The following is a 20,945-nucleotide window of genomic DNA, read 5'->3' on the forward strand; positions in this document are numbered from 1 at the left end:
CCGCGCCTACGCTGCGCTAAAGGGAATGTCAAAAAAACAGTCAGATAGGTCAGTCAAACTTTAATAATATATTAAAAACCAGCGTTCTAACAACTCTGTCCCAAAATGTACGCAAATGTGCAATCACAAACATAGTAAAATTCAAAATAGTGCAGAGCAATAGAAACATAATGTTGCTCGAACGTTAATGTCACAACACACAAAATAAACATAGCGCTCACTTTCTGAAGTTATTCTTCATTCGTAAATCCTTCGAATTCTTCGTCTTCGGTGTCCGAATTGAAAAGTTGGGCAAATGTGGGATCCAAAATGGCCGGTTCCGTCTCGTCGAAGTCATCGGAGTCAGTGTCACTGTTGTCCAGCAGTTCTGTGAATCCTGCCTTCCGGAAAGCTCGGACCACAGTTGTGACCGAAATATCTGCCCAGGCATTTACGATCCACTGGCAGATGTTGGCGTATGTCGTCCGGCGCTGTCTGCCTGTCTTAGTGAAGGTGTGTTCGCCTTCGGTCATCCATTGTTCCCACGCCGTTCGCAGTCGTGATTTGAATTCCCTGTTGACACCAATATCCAGCGGCTGGAGGTCTTTTGTCAATCCACCCGGAATGACGGCGAGTATTGAATTAAGCGCGTAAGCGTGTCTCTTAATGTGATGTTATGAGCTAGCAAATATAACAACTACACTACCCAGCATGCAACGATAGTGACGAGCATGCGCGGTAGCCCTGAGAAGCGTTGTTGTATGTGCTGGCAGTTAGAATGTGGTTATGAGCACGCTGTGAGTAAACGTTGAGAACTCAGTTAACACGCCTCGTCTGCATTATTTATAATTAGACAGACAACACACTTAATAGGAGCCATTTTGGGGTCTTTACATAAACACACAAATGGAAATGAAACGTCACATATCCCAGCATGCACCGCGCGCTTCTTCGTCATCCACTGTTCCCACGCAGTTAGCAGTCTAGCTTCGAATGCCCTGTTGACACCAATATCTAGCGGCTGGAGGTCTTTTGTCAATCCACCCGGAATGACGGTGAGTATTGAATTAAGCGCGTAAGCGTGTCTCTTAATGTGATGTTATGAGCTAGCAAATATAACAACTACACTACCCAGCATGCAACGATAGTGACGAGCATGCGCGGTAGCCCTGAGAAGCGTTGTTGTATGCTGGCAGTTAGAATGTGGTTATGAGCACGCTGTGAGTAAACGTTGAGAACTCAGTTAACACGCCTCGTCTGCATTATTTATAATTAGACAGACAACACACTTAATAGGAGCCATTTTGGGGTCTTTACATAAACACACAAATGGAAATGAAACGTCACATATCCCAGCATGCACCGCGCGCTTCTTCTACGGGGAAAAAAGATGGCGGCTGTTTACCGTAGTTGCGAGACCTAAACTTTATGAAAATTAATATTAATATTAACCCATATATAAGGCGCACCGGATTATAAGGCGCACTGTCAGCTTTTGAGAAAATTTGTGGTTTTTAGGTGCGCCTTATAGTGCGGAAAATACGGTAAATCTATTTTTCACAAGCTTCGTGTGACACTTGTTAGCAAGCTATCATGATACAAACTAACAATCTTACCGAGTTGGGATCGCATCCTCCACATGTCTGACATTCCTCCGCTTTTAATGTTCCGTATCACAGATATAGTGTCATGAAAACAAGATACACTTCGCAAAATGAGCATGGTGATCATATTTTTAACAAGAATAGGCGGAAATATCCGACACTTAATGTTTTCACCCGCGATGTCGATGCGAGTGACAATGCTGATTCGCGTCCTGCGGAAAATCATGTGTGACGACGTCGCGATTATGTCGACAAATTTATTTGTTGCCAGCAAATTTTATTGTCGATGAATCGTTGCACCCCAGTGTATAGCAGGGTAACTCATTAGGACAATCCGGATGTTTTTGTCCCGATTTTCCCTTTCCAGACCAAAGACTGCACACGCCTGATTAGCCTACGCCTTATACGATTGGCTTGTGGTCTGAGGTGTGTTGAGAGTGAGTTTGTCCCAATAAATGTCTCCAAAACGTGTCGAGTCGACCAAAACTCTTAATGTCTGTGGGGAAAGCTCGCGTCTCCCAAGTCTTCACTATTTTATAGAAAACATATTTACCTCTAGCTTACTCAGTAAATTACAAAATCCATTAAAGACAAACTACTTTTTTGGGGAATTTTGCCTCTCGTTTACAATCATTATGAGTGACAAGAACACAAATGTTTTTTTTCGCTTTCTAACATATAAAAATCGGCTCATTCTGGGTGGCTCACAATGCAGCTAATGGGATCAATCAATTGTACTTCTAAATCAATTTAAAATGCATTAAAAAACCATCAACAATACTTCATTTACATTCCGTAACCTGTATAATAAACAAGCTGTAGCGGCATTGTTTTTGTAAGAGCGAACACTAAGGAACTCTTTTTCTAGTGTCGTAACACATCGACGTATTAGCTGTAAAAGCTAACTACGTCAAGAGATAAGCTAGCTTCCACAACAATGTTGTAATGTACAACAATGTTGTAATGTACAACATTGCGATACGACAATAATTTGTACTGACTGAAAACCTGAACAATCATATTACAGTGTCTGTAAAGTATTAGCCCACATTTCAGCTTTTGTTTGTACACAACTGAGCTAGCCAGACCATGTATGTACTGTAAGCAATCCATTTAAATCCATTAAAAGGGACAAGCGGTAGAAAATGGATGGATGGAAAAGTTATTAAATGTTTTTTGCAAGAACTAAGGTCTTGAATGGCATTAAAAAGCATTAAATTCGATATCCAAAGGCATTCAAACACTTCCATACTAATTGTATGCCAATAAGTCAATTAAGTGAAAGATAAAAGAAAATGTACTTGATAACTTATCGATAAATTGCTTTGTCCGTGTGTTTCTTTTCTTCGTCCCTGATTTTCAAAATCAATACAAGAGGTCTCACTATGTGCATCGCTCTTAGCACCTGAGCATGTTTATTTGACAGTAGTGTTAAACTAACAAAGTGAAGCCTCTTGTCCGTTTTCCACAATTTTCGTTTCAGTATTAGTAGGCGGCACCACTAGCTAACACACATAGAATACACAGACATCACTTGGCGAGTCGCAACCCACGAATGAGAAGCACTGTTAAGTAACACAAGTTAGGAGGAAAAATGTTATCACAAAGCCAAATGTCCCTGTGTGGGAATGTTTCATTTTCAAACTGAATGAGCAACATGATCCCATGAACATGGACGAATGAGCAAGTACCGTATTTTCCGCACTATAAGGCGCACCTAAAAACCACAATTTTTCTCAAAAGCTGACAGTGCGCCTAATAACCCGGTGCGCTTTATTACGATTCATTTTCATAAAGTTTCGGTCTCGCAACTTCGGTAAACAGCCGCCATCTTTTTTCCCGGTAGAACAGGAAGCGCTTCTTCTTCTACGCAAGCAACCGCCAAGGAAAGCACCCGCCCCCATAGAACAGGAAGCGCTTCACCCGCCCCCATAGAACAGGAAGCGCTTCACCCGCCCCCATAGAACAGGAAGCGCTTCACCCGCCCCCGGAAGAAGAAGAAAAAACGCGCGGATATCACCGTACGTTTCATTTCCTGTTTACATCTGTAAAGACCACAAAATGGCTCCTACTAAACGATCCGGGTCATAAAAAGACGCAATCTCTCCATCCGCACACGGATTACTACCGTATTTCACAGCAACTGAACCGCACTGTGGAACGGGAGCACGTACGGTGAATATTCGCTCCACAGGGAATGAGAAGTCATCCTTCACTGTGGTTCTAGCTTGCCATGCTAACTTCCACTCATGGTGATATTCAAAAGGAAGACCTTGCCAAAAGAGACCTTTCCAGCCGGCGTCATCATAAAAGCTAACTCGAAGGGATGGATGGATGAAGAAAAGATGAGCGAGTGGTTAAGGGAAGTTTACGCGAAGCGGCCGGGTGGCTTTTTTCACGCTGCTCCGTCCATGTTGATATATGACTCTATGCGCGCCCACATCACAGATGGTGTCAAAAAACAAGTGAAGCACACAAATACAACACTCGCCGTCATTCCGGGTGGATTAACCAAAGAACTCCAACCGCTGGATATTGGTGTCAACAGGGCATTCAAATCACGACTGCGAACTGCGTGGGAAAAATGGATGACCGAAGGCGAACACACCTTCACTAAGACGGGCAGACAACGCCGGACAACATACGCCAACATCTGCCAGTGGATTGTAAATGCCTGGGCAGATATTTCTGTCACAACTGTGGTCCGAGCTTTCCGGAAGGCAGGATTCACAGAACTGCTGCACAACAACAGCGACACTGAATCCGATGATTTCGAAGAGACGGAGCCCGCCATTTTGGAAGCCACGCTAGCGCAACTTTTCAATTCGGACACCGAAGACGAAGAATTCGAAGGATTTACCGGTACGAATGAAGAATAACTTCAGAAAGTGAGCGCTATGTTTATTTTGTGTGTTGTGTGTTGTGACATTAACGTTCGAGCAACATTACCGGTATGTTGCTATTGCTCTACACCATTTTGAATTTTACTATGTTTGTGATTGCACATTTGTACATTTTGGGACAGAGTTGTTAGAACGCTGGTTTTCAATATATTATTAAAGTTTGACTGAACTATCTGACTGTTTTTTTGACATTCACTTTAGCGCAGCGTTTTTTTGACATTCACTTTAGCGCAGCGTAGGCGCGGCTTTTAGTCCGGGGCGGCTTATTGGTGGACAAAATTATGAAATATGTAATTCATAGAAGGTGCGGCTAATAATCCGGTGCGCCTTATAGTGCGGAAAATACGGTATGCTGTGATGGTATTGGCAAGAAAAAAGACAACAAAACAAACCACCCGTTTTTCCAGTTGGAGAAAAACTTTACTTCAAGATGTTCAAAATATATTGAAATGTAATTTTTCCTAACAGAGATTAAGAGTCCATATTATTTTTGTTTACTAATTTAGTATTATTAGTTATCAAACTTTCAATTGCAATGGTTAAAAATACAGCTATGCAAAATATGTTTATTGCGTTTGAAAGGGTATGATTGCATTAGTGCTTAATTTAGCTACAGTTAATGTAAACTTTAGGACTATTCAAGATTATTATTGTCAAATGCTTAACATAGTATCTAACAGATAATTGGATGTTTGTGGCTATATATAATAACAATCTGCTGTAGGACATGGGCATTAAATAGGTTTTAAGTTTCATTCAAAAGTATTACATTAGATTTGCAGATACCTGCAGAAACCCTGCTATTGCACACAGTTGTTTGAGGAAAAAGTCACTTTTGCAAAATAACAAAGTAACAAAGTAGCAAAAAATAAACATTTTAAATGTAAACAAAAAACACTAAAATCACGACATGGCACGGAGATATTTGTGGAAAATAACGCTGTTTGCACTGACAGACTAGAAGAGACGCTGTAGTCACATAATCGAGTCATTTGCTGGATGTATAAAAGAGAAACTACAACAAAAGTAGCCGATCCCATCACAGTTGTAGTGATCCGATACCAATAACCATCTTGGTATGAATACTATCTACTGTATATGCAGATTAATACGCCCACCCTTTTGAGATCACATTTGTTCATGCTAGATTTTGGGCATGGAGTCTGGCTCCTTATTGGGACAGAATCGTCAAGTGTGGGCTGTGCTCTGTTGATATTATCGTAGCTCACCACACGTAAAGATCAAAACTGCTCAACAACTAATTTTTTGTATTTGTGTGGGGTATGTAACAGATAGAAATCTCTCCAGATTTACAATTTGTCTGTACCAGCCTTAAGACACCGCGGCCATCTTCTCTTCTGCAGGTGTAATAGCGTCATCTTGGCAGACGAAATGGGACTGGGAAAGACCATCCAGACCATCTCCTTCCTGTCCTACCTGTTCCACCAGCACCAGCTGTATGGGCCCTTCCTGGTGGTGGTGCCCCTGTCCACGCTCACCTCCTGGCAGAGGGAGTTTTGTACCTGGGCCCCCGACATGAATGTAGTAGTCTACCTCGGTGACGTCATGAGTAGAAAAACGGTAGGTTGTGCGTGCAAAACATTTCTGTTCAACCTCATTTGTAACGATAATATTATAATATAAACTGTGTGCTTTACTTTTTCTTCTGCTCCTAACAGATTCGTGATTATGAGTGGGTGAACCATCAAACCAAAAGAATCCGTTTCAGTGCACTGTTAACCACATATGAAATTCTTCTCAAAGACAAGGTAACTGAGCATGGATTTTCAAACTGTGGCTTCATCTAGTGGTATGCCAAATAATCACTTTATTAATGTACTGTCTTTTATTATCCTGTATTCAAACACAGTATTACGGCTCAAACTGTGTGTAATGTTATAGTGGCCAAACTATTATCAATCAATCAATCAAAGTTTATTTATATAGCCCTTAATAGACTTGGTAAATAAAACCTCTGCCTTGTTTTAATGAATCACTGAATTAGTAATCTTACTCTTGATTTTAATCAAATTCAATAAGGATATCTAACCTAATTACTACCAACAACTAATCCATTTGTACTTCATAAGAATGGAATCATAAATAACTGACAAAAAATAAATGTATATAAAATAATGTTGCGCTAAAACAAATAAACTAAATTACCAATTTTTTTTTAACTAAACCGTCAATAAAATACAACTTCAAATAAAAATACAGCTTCTCACTTCACCACAATCATATTTTTTGTGCTTAAGAAACTTCTCTATGACTTTAGCTCCAGACTTCTTCTGTTTGTTTGATTTTGTCATTACTGCCACAAGTGGTGTCAAAGTGTATTACAACTGAGTACCGCTGCGGCCCCTACGGACCACAGCCGAGAAACAGATATTGTTGGCAGACCAACAATGGGCTCCGGTCATATGGTTGAGAAACACTGGTCCAGACCATAAGGAAGTCTTTTCCCATTTAACATGAAAGACTACACAATTTAGGAAAATACAAGAAGCATTGCTAACGGCTCAACGAGAGTGCTTCAATGTAAATAAAGGTGGACAGATCAATACAGATCAGTATTTTTTTATCATAAAAAATCTTTTTTTTTTTTTTCATCGTTTATTAAAGGTAAATCAGCAAGTGGATTTTTTAAAGTTTTGATAAAATAATACGACAGGAAATGATGCAATATGTAACCGCATACGTCAACATTAGAAGCCTTGTAACCAGTTTTGAAATTCTCTTATAACTTATATGAGATAATATACATCGTTATCTCAAGAGGCTGCAATATATATCTCAATAAAGATTTTAGGCTATATCGCCCATCCCTAATTATGGTTTCAAGTCTGTGGTCTTTTTTATGTATGTAACATTGAGACTTCACAATGTTGTTCCCCAGGGGGTTCTTGGTAACATCAACTGGGCATTCCTGGGTGTGGATGAGGCTCACAGGCTGAAAAACGACGATTCTCTCTTGTACAAAACCTTGATGGAGTTCAGGTCCAACCACAGACTCCTCATTACGGGCACCCCGCTGCAGAACTCTCTCAAGGAGCTCTGGTCGCTGCTGCACTTCCTCATGCCAGACAAGTGCGTACTGCTTCTGCTCTTTAAAGTACCAGTAGAGTGGGAAAACAAGTTTCCCCTAAATTGAAGGTATTATCATATATATCCGATTTATGACACTGAAAGTATTCCAAAGTTTGCGAAGAAATAGATATGATCAAAATAGTATCAATCTCATGGAGATTCCCGAGCCATTTTGAGAGATAATGAGGAAGCCAGACACGTCATCGCGGGACATAGTGGTAGGACCCGCAAATCCCTTCCCCACAAAAAACAATGCAAATCGTGTAGACTTTGTGAGGGATAGCAACGATTACTTTGGGCAAAATTCTGATCGAGAACCTTTTAATTTTTTATTCTGAATATAAGGAAGATGAGCTCTGCTAAACAGATCCATCTTTAGGGAAGCACTATAGCATCATGTATCAATATTGCTAAGTGTTAAACAAGAAATACAAACTACAAACAAAAAAATTATAGCTTACTGTACAATGTCTACTCCTACTTCGATGACGACTGATAGGATGTCCATATCTTTCCGTTTAGATGAACAATTAATCATGATGCACACGAAGGGTTAACAAGGAAGTCTCCCTGCAGATACTGTTTTCGGTTATGTGTTTGTCTCTATCTACGGGTATGAATTAAATGTCACAGATGAACAGCTTCTACATTCAAGGCTAAATCCTCCTATTATCCAGATGAGTGGAATGTTTCATAATCTAGAATATTCAAAATGGCCCGCTGAGTTTGTGGCATTTTGTGATATTTAAACTGTGTTTTTACATACTTTGGATACGGTTTAATAGATACAATGAAACACAAGTAAGCCTATGAATTCAACTTGTTTTTCCAATCAATTAGTACTATAATATCCTCTCGACAAGGATGCATGGTTTAAATCTATTTCGTTCCACTCAGATTCCACTCGTGGGAGGACTTTGAAGATGATCACGGCAAAGGACGTGAGAACGGCTACCAGAGTCTTCACAAAGTCCTCGAGCCCTTCCTCCTCAGACGTGTTAAAAAAGATGTGGAGAAGTCACTTCCTGCCAAGGTGGAACAGATTCTTCGCGTGGACATGTCGGCACAGCAGAAACAATTTTACAAGTAGGATGAGCGATTTCATAGGGTAAAAATACAAAAGCTACATTTCCTTCTTTCACTAATTTGTGCTGTAACTTTTACAGGTGGATTTTAACACGTAACTACAAAGCTCTTTCCAAAGGAACCCGAGGCAGCTCCTCAGGATTCCTAAACATCGTTATGGAGCTGAAAAAATGCTGCAACCACGGCTTCCTCATCAAGCAACCTGAAGAAGGAGAGCCTGAAACACAACAGGAACACCTGCAAGTAGGTTGCATCCAGTGATACTTTCTAAGCTCCAGGCGTCACCACGGGCAACAATGGTTGCACACTGCTCTCCGTCACACTGTTTTGTGTGTCTCAGAGTCTGGTGCGGGGCAGCGGGAAGCTGGTGCTGCTGGACAAGCTGCTGACCCGACTCCGAGAGAGAGGCAACAGAGTGCTGATCTTTTCGCAGATGGTCAGAATGTTGGACATTTTAGCTGAATACCTGGCCAAGAAACGCTATCCATTCCAGGTAGGACATTTGAGCCTTATAGCCACTGTTCATTGATCTTCCAAGTTTCATAACATTGTGAAAATGTATTACAGGTAATATTTTAACATTAACTGTCATACACGTGTAAAGAGAAATCAGAATCAGAAATACTATAATAATCCCCGAGAGGAAATTAAAATTTTTAGCACAATCCCATTCAAGTTAAAAAGTTAAAGTTAAAGTACCATTGCTAGTCACACACACACTAGGTGTTTTGAAATTACTCTCTGCATTTGACCCATCCCCTTGTTTCACCCGCTGGGAGGTGAGGGGAGCAGTGAGCAGCAGCTGTTGCCGTGCTCGGGAATCCATCCATCCATCCATTTTTTGAAGTTGATCAATGTACAATAAAACAAAATGAGCTCAAGTGAAGTAAAACTGCTCTCTCCTTTTAAAGACGCATGTCTGTCGGCCGGCGGCATTAGTGGCGGCCAGTGTACGCTGTTACTTTTCCTAGTAACGAGTAATCTAATTAATTACTTAAATGTACGTTACAACGCCGTTTCGTTAGATGTAATGTGGCAGGCTACTTTTAATGTGGTTTTATGTCAACATGACAGCGTCTGAAGCACAGCAAGTTCAATGCACAAAATCTCTAAAATCTATTTCTAATTAAAGCAACAACCAACACTGCACTAAAATGAACGTGATATCCAATAGAAGCAGGCAACTTTTACACAGCACATAGCATGTAAGTACACACAAACTACTACTACATGGGAATAATGAACAACAAATAGATGAAGTTACAAGTTTGCAATCCTACAATACCCCGTTTGTGGGCAAGACAATAAGACAGCCATCGAAGCACATTCAATCTCTTTATTAACCTGAGGTAAAACAATCCAATGAAAAGATTCAACAGAGCTGCCATCCTGCAAGAGCTAACAAACACAGCTGAGCTAGTGCTATTCTGTCTGGGTCCTTTGCTGACGTCACTCATCACTTGGCGATTCATGAAGCGTTCTTCAACTGCATATGCCAAATATTTTTTTTTTCTAAAAAGTAACGCCAAAAATACTTTCTCTATTAGTTGATTACATTTATGAAAGTATAATTCTGATACAAATGTATTACTTTTTTGGCAAAGTAATGAGTAACTATAACTAATTATTTTTTAATAGTAATGTTCCAGACACTGGTGGTGGCGTCACAAAACAAAAGCAAAACACACCTGTAGAGATAATCTTTTCAATGCATTGTGTCACACGTAAGAAAATAAAAGTTAGGGAATAACGACTAGTAACATGAATGTATACACTTTTTTTTTTTTTAATTTAATTTAATTTATTTATTTTTGTCTTAATTTTTCAATTCAAGGTATATTGTTGTCTTTTAGTGTCAGGGAAAATAACCGGTGTGCACAGTAATTATCAAACTGATAAATATCGAGCCGGTATGAGTATTAATGATGTCACATCGATGAATCCGATAACATTAAAAAACATTTCAGACAACGAGGCGAGATTTCCTTTACTGTGCTGTAGGCGGATTAGGGTAAGCAAATCAAGTGCTCCTCTTTTTATACCTGTGCCGTGCTGTCGGCCTGTCGAGAACTTCCCATAAATTAATTGTAAACAAACATGGTGTCCATTGTGTGGTACTATTGCACTGTTTCGGAGGAAGACTTCTTGCGGGCTATTTGCATCAAATTTTCCGCTAACATTTGTGGGGTGGCGTGGCTCAAATGGTAGAGCGGTCGGCCAGAGTCTTGAGGGTTCCTGGTACGAATCAAGCTTCTGCCATCCTATTCACTGCCGTTGTGGCCTTGGGCAAGACGCTTAACCCACCTTGCTCCCAATGCCACTCATGCTGGTGCATAATTGGGAATTCATATTTGGTAGTGGTTGGAGAGGCGCACATTTGCAGCCACGTTATTGTCAGTCTACCCCCAGGGCAGATGTGGCTACAAATGTATTAATGTGAAGGGAATTGATGAAAGGTTCTTAGTTCTCACTGCAAAACTTTTGTGTGTCCAAAAAATGTCTACATATTTCTTAGCGGTTATGTTGATATTGTTATTACACATTTGCAAAGTGGGAAACAAAATCACCCTTCAACACATTAAACTTTATCAGCCATCTGAAATGTTAGCATTGTTACAACAGTACTTACAAAGCTGCCCCAAAGCAAAGAAAGGCCATGGGCTTATTCCTATTGCTGCAGCTTTTGAGAAATAAATCTGTGATTTCATCATGAAAATAATAGCGCGGGACGACCAACCCTATACTGGCTTTTGTCAGAACAAATTTAGAGGTACTGTTTGTCAAATCCACCTTTAGTTTGAGTCTTTCTTACCTCCACGTGTGCACAAACTACAGTTAAATCAACATTTTAAAAACTGATTATTATGAATAGGTTATCAAAAGAAGCAGGAGGTTATCAGTATTGGCTGGAAAAAAGTGCATCCCTAGAAAATAAATGTTATGACAGCTGATTATATATACAGTAGTATTAGCAATTTATGAAAGTAAAGCATGATTAAGGCTGATTTTATATTGTATCTTCAGTTTTAATAAAGACAATGTATACCATACTTTCCGAACTATTAGGCGCACTTAAAATACTATAATTTTCTCAAAAATCGACAGTGCGCCTTATAACCCGGTGCGCCTAATGTACGGAATAATTCTGGTAGTGCTTAACGACCTCGAAGCTATATTATTTGGTGCATGGTTTAATGATAAGTGTGACAGTAAATGGCAGTCACACTTAAGAGATACGTGTAGACTGCAAGATGACACAAGTAAACAACACCAAAACTTTAAATGTTCCATTAAGAATATAGAACATTACACACGGCGCACAAAAATCCGTCAAAATGTTTTAGTACGACTTTGGTAAGCTAAGAAACCGCACCACTTGATGCATTGTCGGAACATTAACGTTACCGTAGTCAGACGTACTGTGCTTCAACATACGGGTGTTATTATGGTGTGTGTATAAGGATTGCAAAATGGCACCTATTAGCAGAAATATTACCTGTTGTTTTGTTTTGCTAAATTAATCAAAATCAACTTTTCTTACCTTCTGGTACCTGCTGATGTGTATTTGGGATCTGCATAAGTCCAGAAATTGTGCGTGCGCCTGCCATTGTAGTTCGTTCCGACACCGTAGTCATTAAGCTTCTTGTTTTTCTTTATCTTCATGTTATGGGACATTCATCCTCCTCTGTTGCCATTTCCCATATAAAGTAGCGTAAAGTTCTAATTTGAATCTCGCTATGGAAGCGCTAAAAACTACCGGTGTAGTGGGTTTACATAATTCACCAATGGAACTTTAGTTATTAAGAGTTCCAGTCGGACACATTTCCGGCGTTGTTGTTGCACGAGTGAGCCATGGATGAGGAGATGCTGTTATACTGTATATGTTACTGATTTAAGTAAAGTCTAAATGTCATTAAAACAGTTAGCTCCATCTTTTGACACTTCTTCCACCCCCGTCCTTGCACGCTAGACTCTGTCGAAGGTGATAAGTCCGCCCACAAAACGGCGCATCCTGAAGGGATGGTCAGAAGGCGACTTGAAGATGGTCTGTAAAACATCATCTATGCAACATTTTGACCAAAGAACCACCATTACATGTTATGTAGACCACAAGGAAATGTTTTAAATTGAGAAAAAAAATCATAATAGGACCCCTTTAATGCGCCTTACCCTGGTGCGCTTTTTGTATGAAAATAGACCTGAATAGACCCTCATTTTGGCGGTGCATTTATAATCCGGTGCGCCCTATAGTCCTGAAAATGCGGTAATTGTCTGGGCTGTTTTGGACAGTTGTCTTCATTGCTGACTAAGTTTTGGGTGTTACGGCTAATGTGTTAACTCCGATGGAAGATCATATATCAGGTTGTTGCACACATACTTGGCCAGGCAGAGAGTTCATGCGGTTATTTATATCGGCAAATTGTTTTATACTCCTGCAGGTCACTTGGCTGTGTCCATTTCAGTACATGTTGTGATCGACTTGTCAATAGTTGTACTGTAATTGCTGGGCAGCCATGAGAAATTCAAAGGTGGATGATTCTTTTTTTCTCTTCTCCCTGTAGCGCCTGGACGGGTCCATTAAAGGAGAAATTAGGAAGCAAGCACTTGATCACTTTAATGCTGAAGGCTCAGAGGTATGTATAAGACTTGATGTAGATTTAAAAAAGAGCTGCACTTTTTGTATTTGTTTTTTGCCAATCATTCACCATCCTTGTGGTAGACAAGCACACGTTTTTATTTTTTAATGCATTGTAATTTGTAATACTTGGCAAGTACGAGGTGGCTAACAATGCAGCAAATGGAAGTAATCCATTACGCCCATAAAGCCCTGTAAAAAACATCCAAAAACCGCCAACAATACTCTATTTGCATCTTGTAACCTGAATATAGTGATACTGTTCATATAAGAGCTAACACAGACAAACTATTAGGTAACTAGTTTATGCTGCTAGATTAACATATTGAGCCAGTGTTGCTGCATTGCCTTTTGAGTTGGTAAAAGTTATTTCTACAATATAAATCATGCCTCTCAACTGGATAGTGGTAGGTTGTGGTCATAAACCGATAAGTTTGTAAACTTTGACATTCAACTTAGACCTGGAGATGGCGAGAAAGACACAAAAAGAATCCCAGTTAGAGCAGACAGTAAGTGGTTGTTTTTTTATGTTCGTAGTTTGTATTCCTTGTTTAGCACTTAGCAATAGTGCTACTTGCTGGATCTGCTTATCACTCAGCTTCTAAAACTCAGCTCATCCTCCTTATATTCAGGCTCAAAAATATAAGGTTCTGGGTCATCACTTGTCCCAAAGTATTCTTTGTTGTTTCTCATGAAGTCTGCCATGATTAGTAGTAGTTGTAACTAGAGGTGGGAATCGTTGGCCACCTCACGATTCAATGACGATTATGATTCAAGAGCTACGATTTGATTAAAAATCATTTGATGCATCTTTAAATTATTCATATTGATGCCGTTTTACATTTATTTTATTTTTACTTAATATGCGTTTATTACTTGCAACTTTTAAAAACAGTACATTTGTAATAATAAATTCCCATCACATTTATTAAATTCATGGAAATGTGTGCAAAACTGGAACACAAGTGCATTATAGTAAAGTAGCTGGTCGATCAGTCAGACAAATTTTAGAACTGTCTGCATTTATTTACACTAAATAAATCAATTATTGACAATCAGAATCAGAAATACTTTATTAATTCCTGAGGGGAAATAAAAATCTTCAGTACAATCCCATTCAAGAGCAGACAAACATTACAGGGAGACATAAATAACAGGATCGCTGATGGGTCTGCCAACTTCCGGCGCCCCTTACAAAAAAGATGAGATACAGGTAAACAATGGGGGGAGGGGGGGATGTGAGAAAAAAAATCGGTCTAAGCCTGGGCCCCTGGAGAGGGGGTCCAGACTGAGCCCAAGGGAAAAAAACAACTCATATCCATAACACACATCCCTCTTACATGTGTGTAAGAGGGAAACATCAAACATCAAAGAACACAAAGGATATAAAAGACATTAAAAGAGCAGAGCTGATGCAACCAGCCACTTCTACACAGCTATGAATAAAAAGTAAAAGAAACATATACACTGTGGTGGCCTCTGCGGTGTTCCACGCAATCGTCTGCTTGGGTGGGGGGAGCATGGCCAGAGACAGGAGCAGACCCAACAAAGCAACCAAGAGAGCCGATTCCACTCTCGGCCGCCCACCAACTCTCGGCCAGTGTTCAGTCTGCATGGATGAGCGAGGATGCGTCTGAGACCGAGGTGTCCGATACCTGCTCATTCAGCCAAAACACTGTGAAGCCTGACCGTCCCGGCGCTCAGTGCTAGCTCCGCAGCCTGTCTCTTCATCCGCACCTCCTCCAGTCTCTCTAAACAGACTCTGGCGTGGCAGAGACCCAGCAGCTGATCTCCATGGCCAAAAGGCTCCCGGGAGGCAGATCCAGAAGTCCACAAAAAAGCACTGCAGAAGTCATGAAAGTGCCACCCCTTGTCTCACAGTCCCAAAGGGTCCCGAACCAAAAGGCAAAAAAAATATATATATACGTATATATACTGTATATATATATATATATATATATATATATATATATATATATATATATATATATATATATATATATATAATAACATGAAAACAAGAGGGAAACAAAAGGATGACACAAGAGCACAGAGCTCCTGCCAACAGCAGCCACTACAGCGGCGATAAAGTGGGGGAAAAAAATAAAATAAAAATTGGCGTTCACTAACCGATTTTATAATCGTCCATGTCGGAATTGCGATGCATTTAAAAATCGATTATTTCTCCCACCTCTAGTTGTAACTGTTGAAGGATGAGCAAAATACATAAATATGAAATGTTGTTATGAATGGGCCTAATACTACATCACATACATACTTACAGCATGTATAAAACCTTGATAGAGGTTTTCTGTTGTTTTTAGACCGCTATCTAGGCGGAATAGAGCAAAACCCATTAGCTCCATTGTTAGCCGACTTTTGCTAGCAATTGTTTTGCAAGTTGGAATGCATAAAAAAACATGTGTTTTTGTTTCACATAAAGATTGTGAATGATTAACAAAAAAATTAAAGTTTATTTAATATAAGTACTTTCTGAATCATATCTGTGGTCTATGTTATTAACAGCTCTATCTATTTTACAGGACTTCTGCTTTCTCCTGTCTACGAGAGCTGGAGGTTTAGGAATAAACTTGGCCTCGGCCGACACTGTTGTCATCTTTGACTCGGACTGGAACCCTCAGAATGACCTGCAGGCACAAGCCAGAGCTCATAGGATCGGACAAAAGAAACAGGTTGAATATGGCCGACATCCGATAGCATTAAATAGTGTTTTTTCAAATGCGTGCAAGTCCGGCAGATGTCATAAGGAATACATTGTGGCCGTTTATGACCATATGTTATGTGTTGCAGGTGAATATATATCGACTGGTTACCAAGGGAACAGTTGAGGAAGACATCATCGAGAGGGCAAAGAAGAAGATGGTTTTGGACCACCTGGTCATCCAGCGAATGGACACTACTGGTCGGACTGTACTGGACAGCAACTCTGGCAACACAAAGTAAGACTTTGAACTTCTTGGACTTTTTTTGTCATCAATTATCACACATGCATTTCCTGTCATTTGGCTTGCAGTTCCAACCCATTTAACAAGGAAGAGCTCACGGCTATTCTCAAGTTTGGTGCAGAAGATCTCTTTAAAGAGGCAGAGGGCGAAGAGTCTGAACCACAGGTACTTTGTCAACATCATTAACACCTTTAAAATACTTTTTATTAATTGAATCATTAGGACAGTGCTCATTGTGCAACATGTAAGCAAACACATCACAGTAAATATGCCAGAATTACAGTAGCTAAATTCTATGTGTTGTCTTAAGGCAGGCCCCATCAAACAAACTCTAATAATTGTATTATTACAGACAGCACACCTATTATTAAAACCAGATATTAATGATAAGACTAGTTATAGTAAGCATTAAACAATTACAAATAACAATTATCAGTAAGGGGCTAATCTACTAAAGGTTTGCGTGTACTAAAACACGTGCAAACTTGATAGTGTACGCAAAAGTGATCTATTAAACTTGTGCGCAGAGGAGTGTGTCTCTTTAAGTGAGCAGAATAAAGAGCACGATCCATTTAGCGCATCTGTCTTAATGAATATGCAGAATATATGCTGATCATCAGAACGCCCACATTACTGGGAGCAGGAGATGCAAACATAATCATTCAGCACACGCAGTATGATCTGTCAAGGTTGATCACTGTTCTGGGGGCGCTGTTTTGCATCTTTATTGAGCACTTCTGAAAAGTATGCGGAAACTGACGTAGTTACGCACACGGCTGTGATAACGATGTGCTTGTGTGCAAAGACAGACAATGGACAGAGAATCCTCTGTCCACATGTATGTCAACTATTTGGACTATCATAAATGAAAAATATTAGACATATCGTATATTCAGAAATGTTATTTAACATTATATAGCTGCTGGATTACTTAAAGGGCTGATTAAAACAGGTTCATTTGATGCATTTTGGTGTCTGCTGGTGTTTTTTTTTATGTTTGTTATGTCTTTTTGGGGGACTTCAATGCTCATGTTGGAAACGACAGTGAAACCTGGAGAGGCGTGATTGGGAAGAATGGCTGCCCGGATCTGAACCTGAGCGGTGTTTTGTTTTTGGACTTTTGTGCCCGTCACAGATTGTCCATAACGAACACCATGTTCAAACATAAGGGTGTCCATATGTGCACTTGGCACCAGGACACCCTAGGCCGCAGTTCCATGATCGACTTTGTAGTTGTGTCATCGGATTTGCGGCCTCATGTTTTGGACACTCGGGTGAAGAGAGGGGCGGAGCTTTCTACCGATCACCACCTGGTGGTGAGTTGGCTGCGATGGTGGGGGAGGATGCCGGACAGACCTGGCAGGCCCAAACGCATTGTGAGGGTATGCTGGGAACGTCTGGCAGAGTCTCCTGTCAGAGAGAGTTTCAATTCCCACCTCCGGAAGAACTTTGAACATGTCACGAGGGAGGTGCTGGACATTGAGTCCGAATGGACCATGTTCCGCGCCTCTATTGTCGAGGCGGCTGATTGGAGCTGTGGCCGCAAGGTAGTTGGTGCCTGTCGTGGCGGTAATCCTAGAACCCGTTGGTGGACACCGGCGGTGAGGGATGTCGTCAAGCTGAAGAAGGAGTCCTATCGGGTTCTTTTGGCTCATAGGACTCCTGAGGCAGCGCACAGGTACCGACAGGCCAGGCGGTGTGCGGCTTCAGCGGTCGCAGAGGCAAAAACTCGGACATGGGAGGAGTTCGGGGAAGCCATGGAAAACGACTTCCGGACGGCTTCGAAGCAATTCTGGACCACCAGCCGCCGCCTCAGGAAGGGGAAGCAGTGCACTATCAACGCCGTGTATGGCGAGGATGGTGTTCTGCTGACCTCGACTGCGGATTTTGTGGATCGGTGGAGGGAATACTTCGAAGACCTCCTCAATCCCACCAACACGTCTTCCTATGAGGAAGCAGTGCCTGGGGAGTCTGTGGTGGGCTCTCCTATTTCTGGGGCTGAGGTTGCTGAGGTAGTTAAAAAGCTCCTCGGTGTAGATGAGATCCGCCCGGAGTTCCTTAAGGCTCTGGATGCTGTGGGGCTGTCTTGGTTGACAAGACTCTGCAGCATCGCGTGGACATCGGGGGCGGTGCCTCTGGATTGGCAGACCGGGGTGGTGGTTCCTCTCTTTAAGAAGGGGAACCGGAGGGTGTGTTCTAACTATCGTGGGATCACACTCCTCAGCCTTCCTGGTAAGGTCTATTCAGGTGTACTGGAGAGGAGGCTACGCCGGATAGTCGAACCTCGGATTCAGGAGGAACAGTGTGGTTTTCGTCCTGGTCGTGGAACTGTGGACCAGCTCTATACTCTCGGCAGGATCCTTGAGGGTGCATGGGAGTTTGCCCAACCAGTCTTCATGTGTTTTGTGGACTTGGAGAAGGCACTCGACCGTGTCCCTCGGGAAGTCCTGTGGGGAGTGCTCAGAGAGTATGGGGTATCGGACTGTCTGATTGTGGCAGTCCGCTCCCTGTATGCTCAGTGCCAGAGCTTGGTCCGCATTGCCGGCAGTAAGTCGGACACGTTTCCAGTGAGGGTTGGACTCCGCCAAGGCTGCCCTTTGTCACCGATTCTGTTCATAACTTTTATGGACAGAATTACTAGGCGCAGTCAAGGCGTTGAGGGGATCTGGTTTGGTGGCTGCAGGATTAGGTCTCTGCTTTTTGCAGATGATGTGGTCCTGATGGCTTCATCTGGCCAGGATCTTCAGCTCTCACTGGATCGGTTCGCAGCCGAGTGTGAAGCAACTGGGATGAGAATCAGCACCTCCAAGTCCCAGTCCATGGTTCTCGCCCGGAAAAGGGTGGAGTGCCATCTCCGGGGAGGAGATTTTGCCCCAAGTGGAGGAGTTCAAGTACCTCGGAGTCTTGTTCACGAGTGGGGGAAGAGTGGATCGTGAGATCGACAGGCGGATCGGTGCGGCGTCTTCAGTAATGCGGACGCTGTATCGATCCGTTGTGGTGAAGAAGGAGCTGAGCCGGAAGGCAAAGCTCTCAATTTACCGGTCGATCTACGTTCCCATCCTCACCTATGGTCATGAGCTTTGGGTTATGACCGAAAGGACAAGATCACGGGTACAAGCGGCCGAAATGAGTTTCCTCCGCCGGGTGGCGGGGCTCTCCCTTAGAGATAGGGTGAGAAGCTCTGCCATCCGGGAGGAGCTCAAAGTAAAGCCGCTGCTCCTCCACATCGAGAGGAGCCAGATGAGGTGGTTCGGGCATCTGGTCAGGATGCCACCCGAACGCCTCCCTAGGGAGGTGTTTAGGGCACGTCCGACCGGTAGGAGGCCGTGGGGAAGACCCAGGACACGTTGGGAAGACTATGTCTCCCGGCTGGCCTGGGAACGCCTCGGGGTCCCACAGGAAGAGCTGGACGAAGTGGCTGGGGAGAGGGAAGTCTGGGCTTCCCTGCTTAGGCTGCTGCCCCCGCGACCCGACCTCGGATAAGCGGAACAAGATGGATGGATGTCTTTTTGGAAATATATTAGTGTGATATATCTCCTATATGGGGGAAACATTTTATTTCAGTTTGCCTTTTCTTGCGTTTGTATTTTTCCAGACGCATTAATGCGCTGCAGTTGTGATGGTCGACCGACTCCCTGCAGTGCGTCAGGACATTAATACTTAAAATACTAAAAATTCTAAACATTCCGCTTCTATAGTGCAGAAAAGGTGGTACAGATTATAGATGTGTACTGCTAGTTCAGAGCACAACATGAATGTGGAAAGCACATAAGGCTAGCAGTACACGCAAAAAAACTCATCTAAATAAGGCGGTCTGCACCACTTTTCAACTGTACATGCAGTATTGGTAGATCACACGCAACACACTCACTTGTAGTACACACAATTATATAGTTTGCACACGCTGTTTAGCATGTAGTATTTGAATCTTAATGGATCAGGCTAAGTGTGCAAGTTACACACGACAGGACTGGTTTGTCTTAGACCATGTTTTAGTATTTAAATAGTTTTCACAATGAGCCTCTGATGGAAACAACCATTTGGCTAAATTTTAAACTATGTCGCTGTGTTAGTTTGTTACTCTGTTGTTGGTTTTCTTCTATAATAAAACCTTGGAGGGGCAAACTTTCCACTTTTTAAAGCAGACATTTGTCCTTTCTGCAGGAGATGGACATCGATGAGATTTTGAGGTTGGCTGAAACAAGGGAAAGTGACCAGGGACCTGGAAATGCCACTGATGAACTTCTCTCTCAGTTTAAGGTGCCACTTACACATTATCTTTTACATTGTGTCATTTATCCATCCAATATCTACAGCTTGTCCCTATCGTGGTCGCGGGGGGTGCTGGAGACTATCCCAGCTGCCTTAATATTCTATTAAATATGGGTGTACCGATACAAATTTTTCACTTCCTAAACAACACCATTATTGGAGCCTTGAGTATTTTCTGATACCGATATTGATCCGGTATGATACCAACAAAGGTCATACATACATACATACATACATAAGGGACTCAATCAAGTGAAATTACTCAGAACAATGGGAGCTATGAGAAACACGAACCTATTTATAACAACTGTCTGGAAGGGACTTATGCTGTCTTTAAGTTAAAGTGAAATGGTAATTGGTTCTTTGGCGACACTTAGTGGCCACGATAATTCATTAAATTATGCTCATG

The 20,945-nt window shown here is 41.7% G+C and overlaps 1 protein-coding gene across 3 annotated transcripts in view; it reads left to right on the top strand.

The window, feature by feature from the left end:
- chd2 (chromodomain helicase DNA binding protein 2) overlaps positions 1 to 20,945 on the top strand; it is a 68,536-nt gene that overhangs the window by 22,411 nt on the left and 25,180 nt on the right. For all 3 annotated transcript variants that reach the window (XM_061925046.2, XM_061925047.2, XM_061925045.2), the window contains 11 exons: positions 5,851 to 6,067; positions 6,166 to 6,255; positions 7,386 to 7,576; positions 8,474 to 8,662; positions 8,743 to 8,905; positions 9,003 to 9,155; positions 13,225 to 13,296; positions 15,842 to 15,991; positions 16,110 to 16,258; positions 16,333 to 16,429; positions 20,429 to 20,524. In XM_061925046.2, coding sequence (XP_061781030.2) covers positions 5,851 to 6,067; positions 6,166 to 6,255; positions 7,386 to 7,576; positions 8,474 to 8,662; positions 8,743 to 8,905; positions 9,003 to 9,155; positions 13,225 to 13,296; positions 15,842 to 15,991; positions 16,110 to 16,258; positions 16,333 to 16,429; positions 20,429 to 20,524 — 1,567 coding nt within the window. The remainder of the gene's footprint in view (positions 1 to 5,850; positions 6,068 to 6,165; positions 6,256 to 7,385; positions 7,577 to 8,473; positions 8,663 to 8,742; positions 8,906 to 9,002; positions 9,156 to 13,224; positions 13,297 to 15,841; positions 15,992 to 16,109; positions 16,259 to 16,332; positions 16,430 to 20,428; positions 20,525 to 20,945) is intronic.

Source organism: Nerophis lumbriciformis, linkage group LG29 (genome assembly GCF_033978685.3).
Source record: "Nerophis lumbriciformis linkage group LG29, RoL_Nlum_v2.1, whole genome shotgun sequence".
NCBI classification, from domain to species: domain Eukaryota; kingdom Metazoa; phylum Chordata; class Actinopteri; order Syngnathiformes; family Syngnathidae; genus Nerophis; species Nerophis lumbriciformis.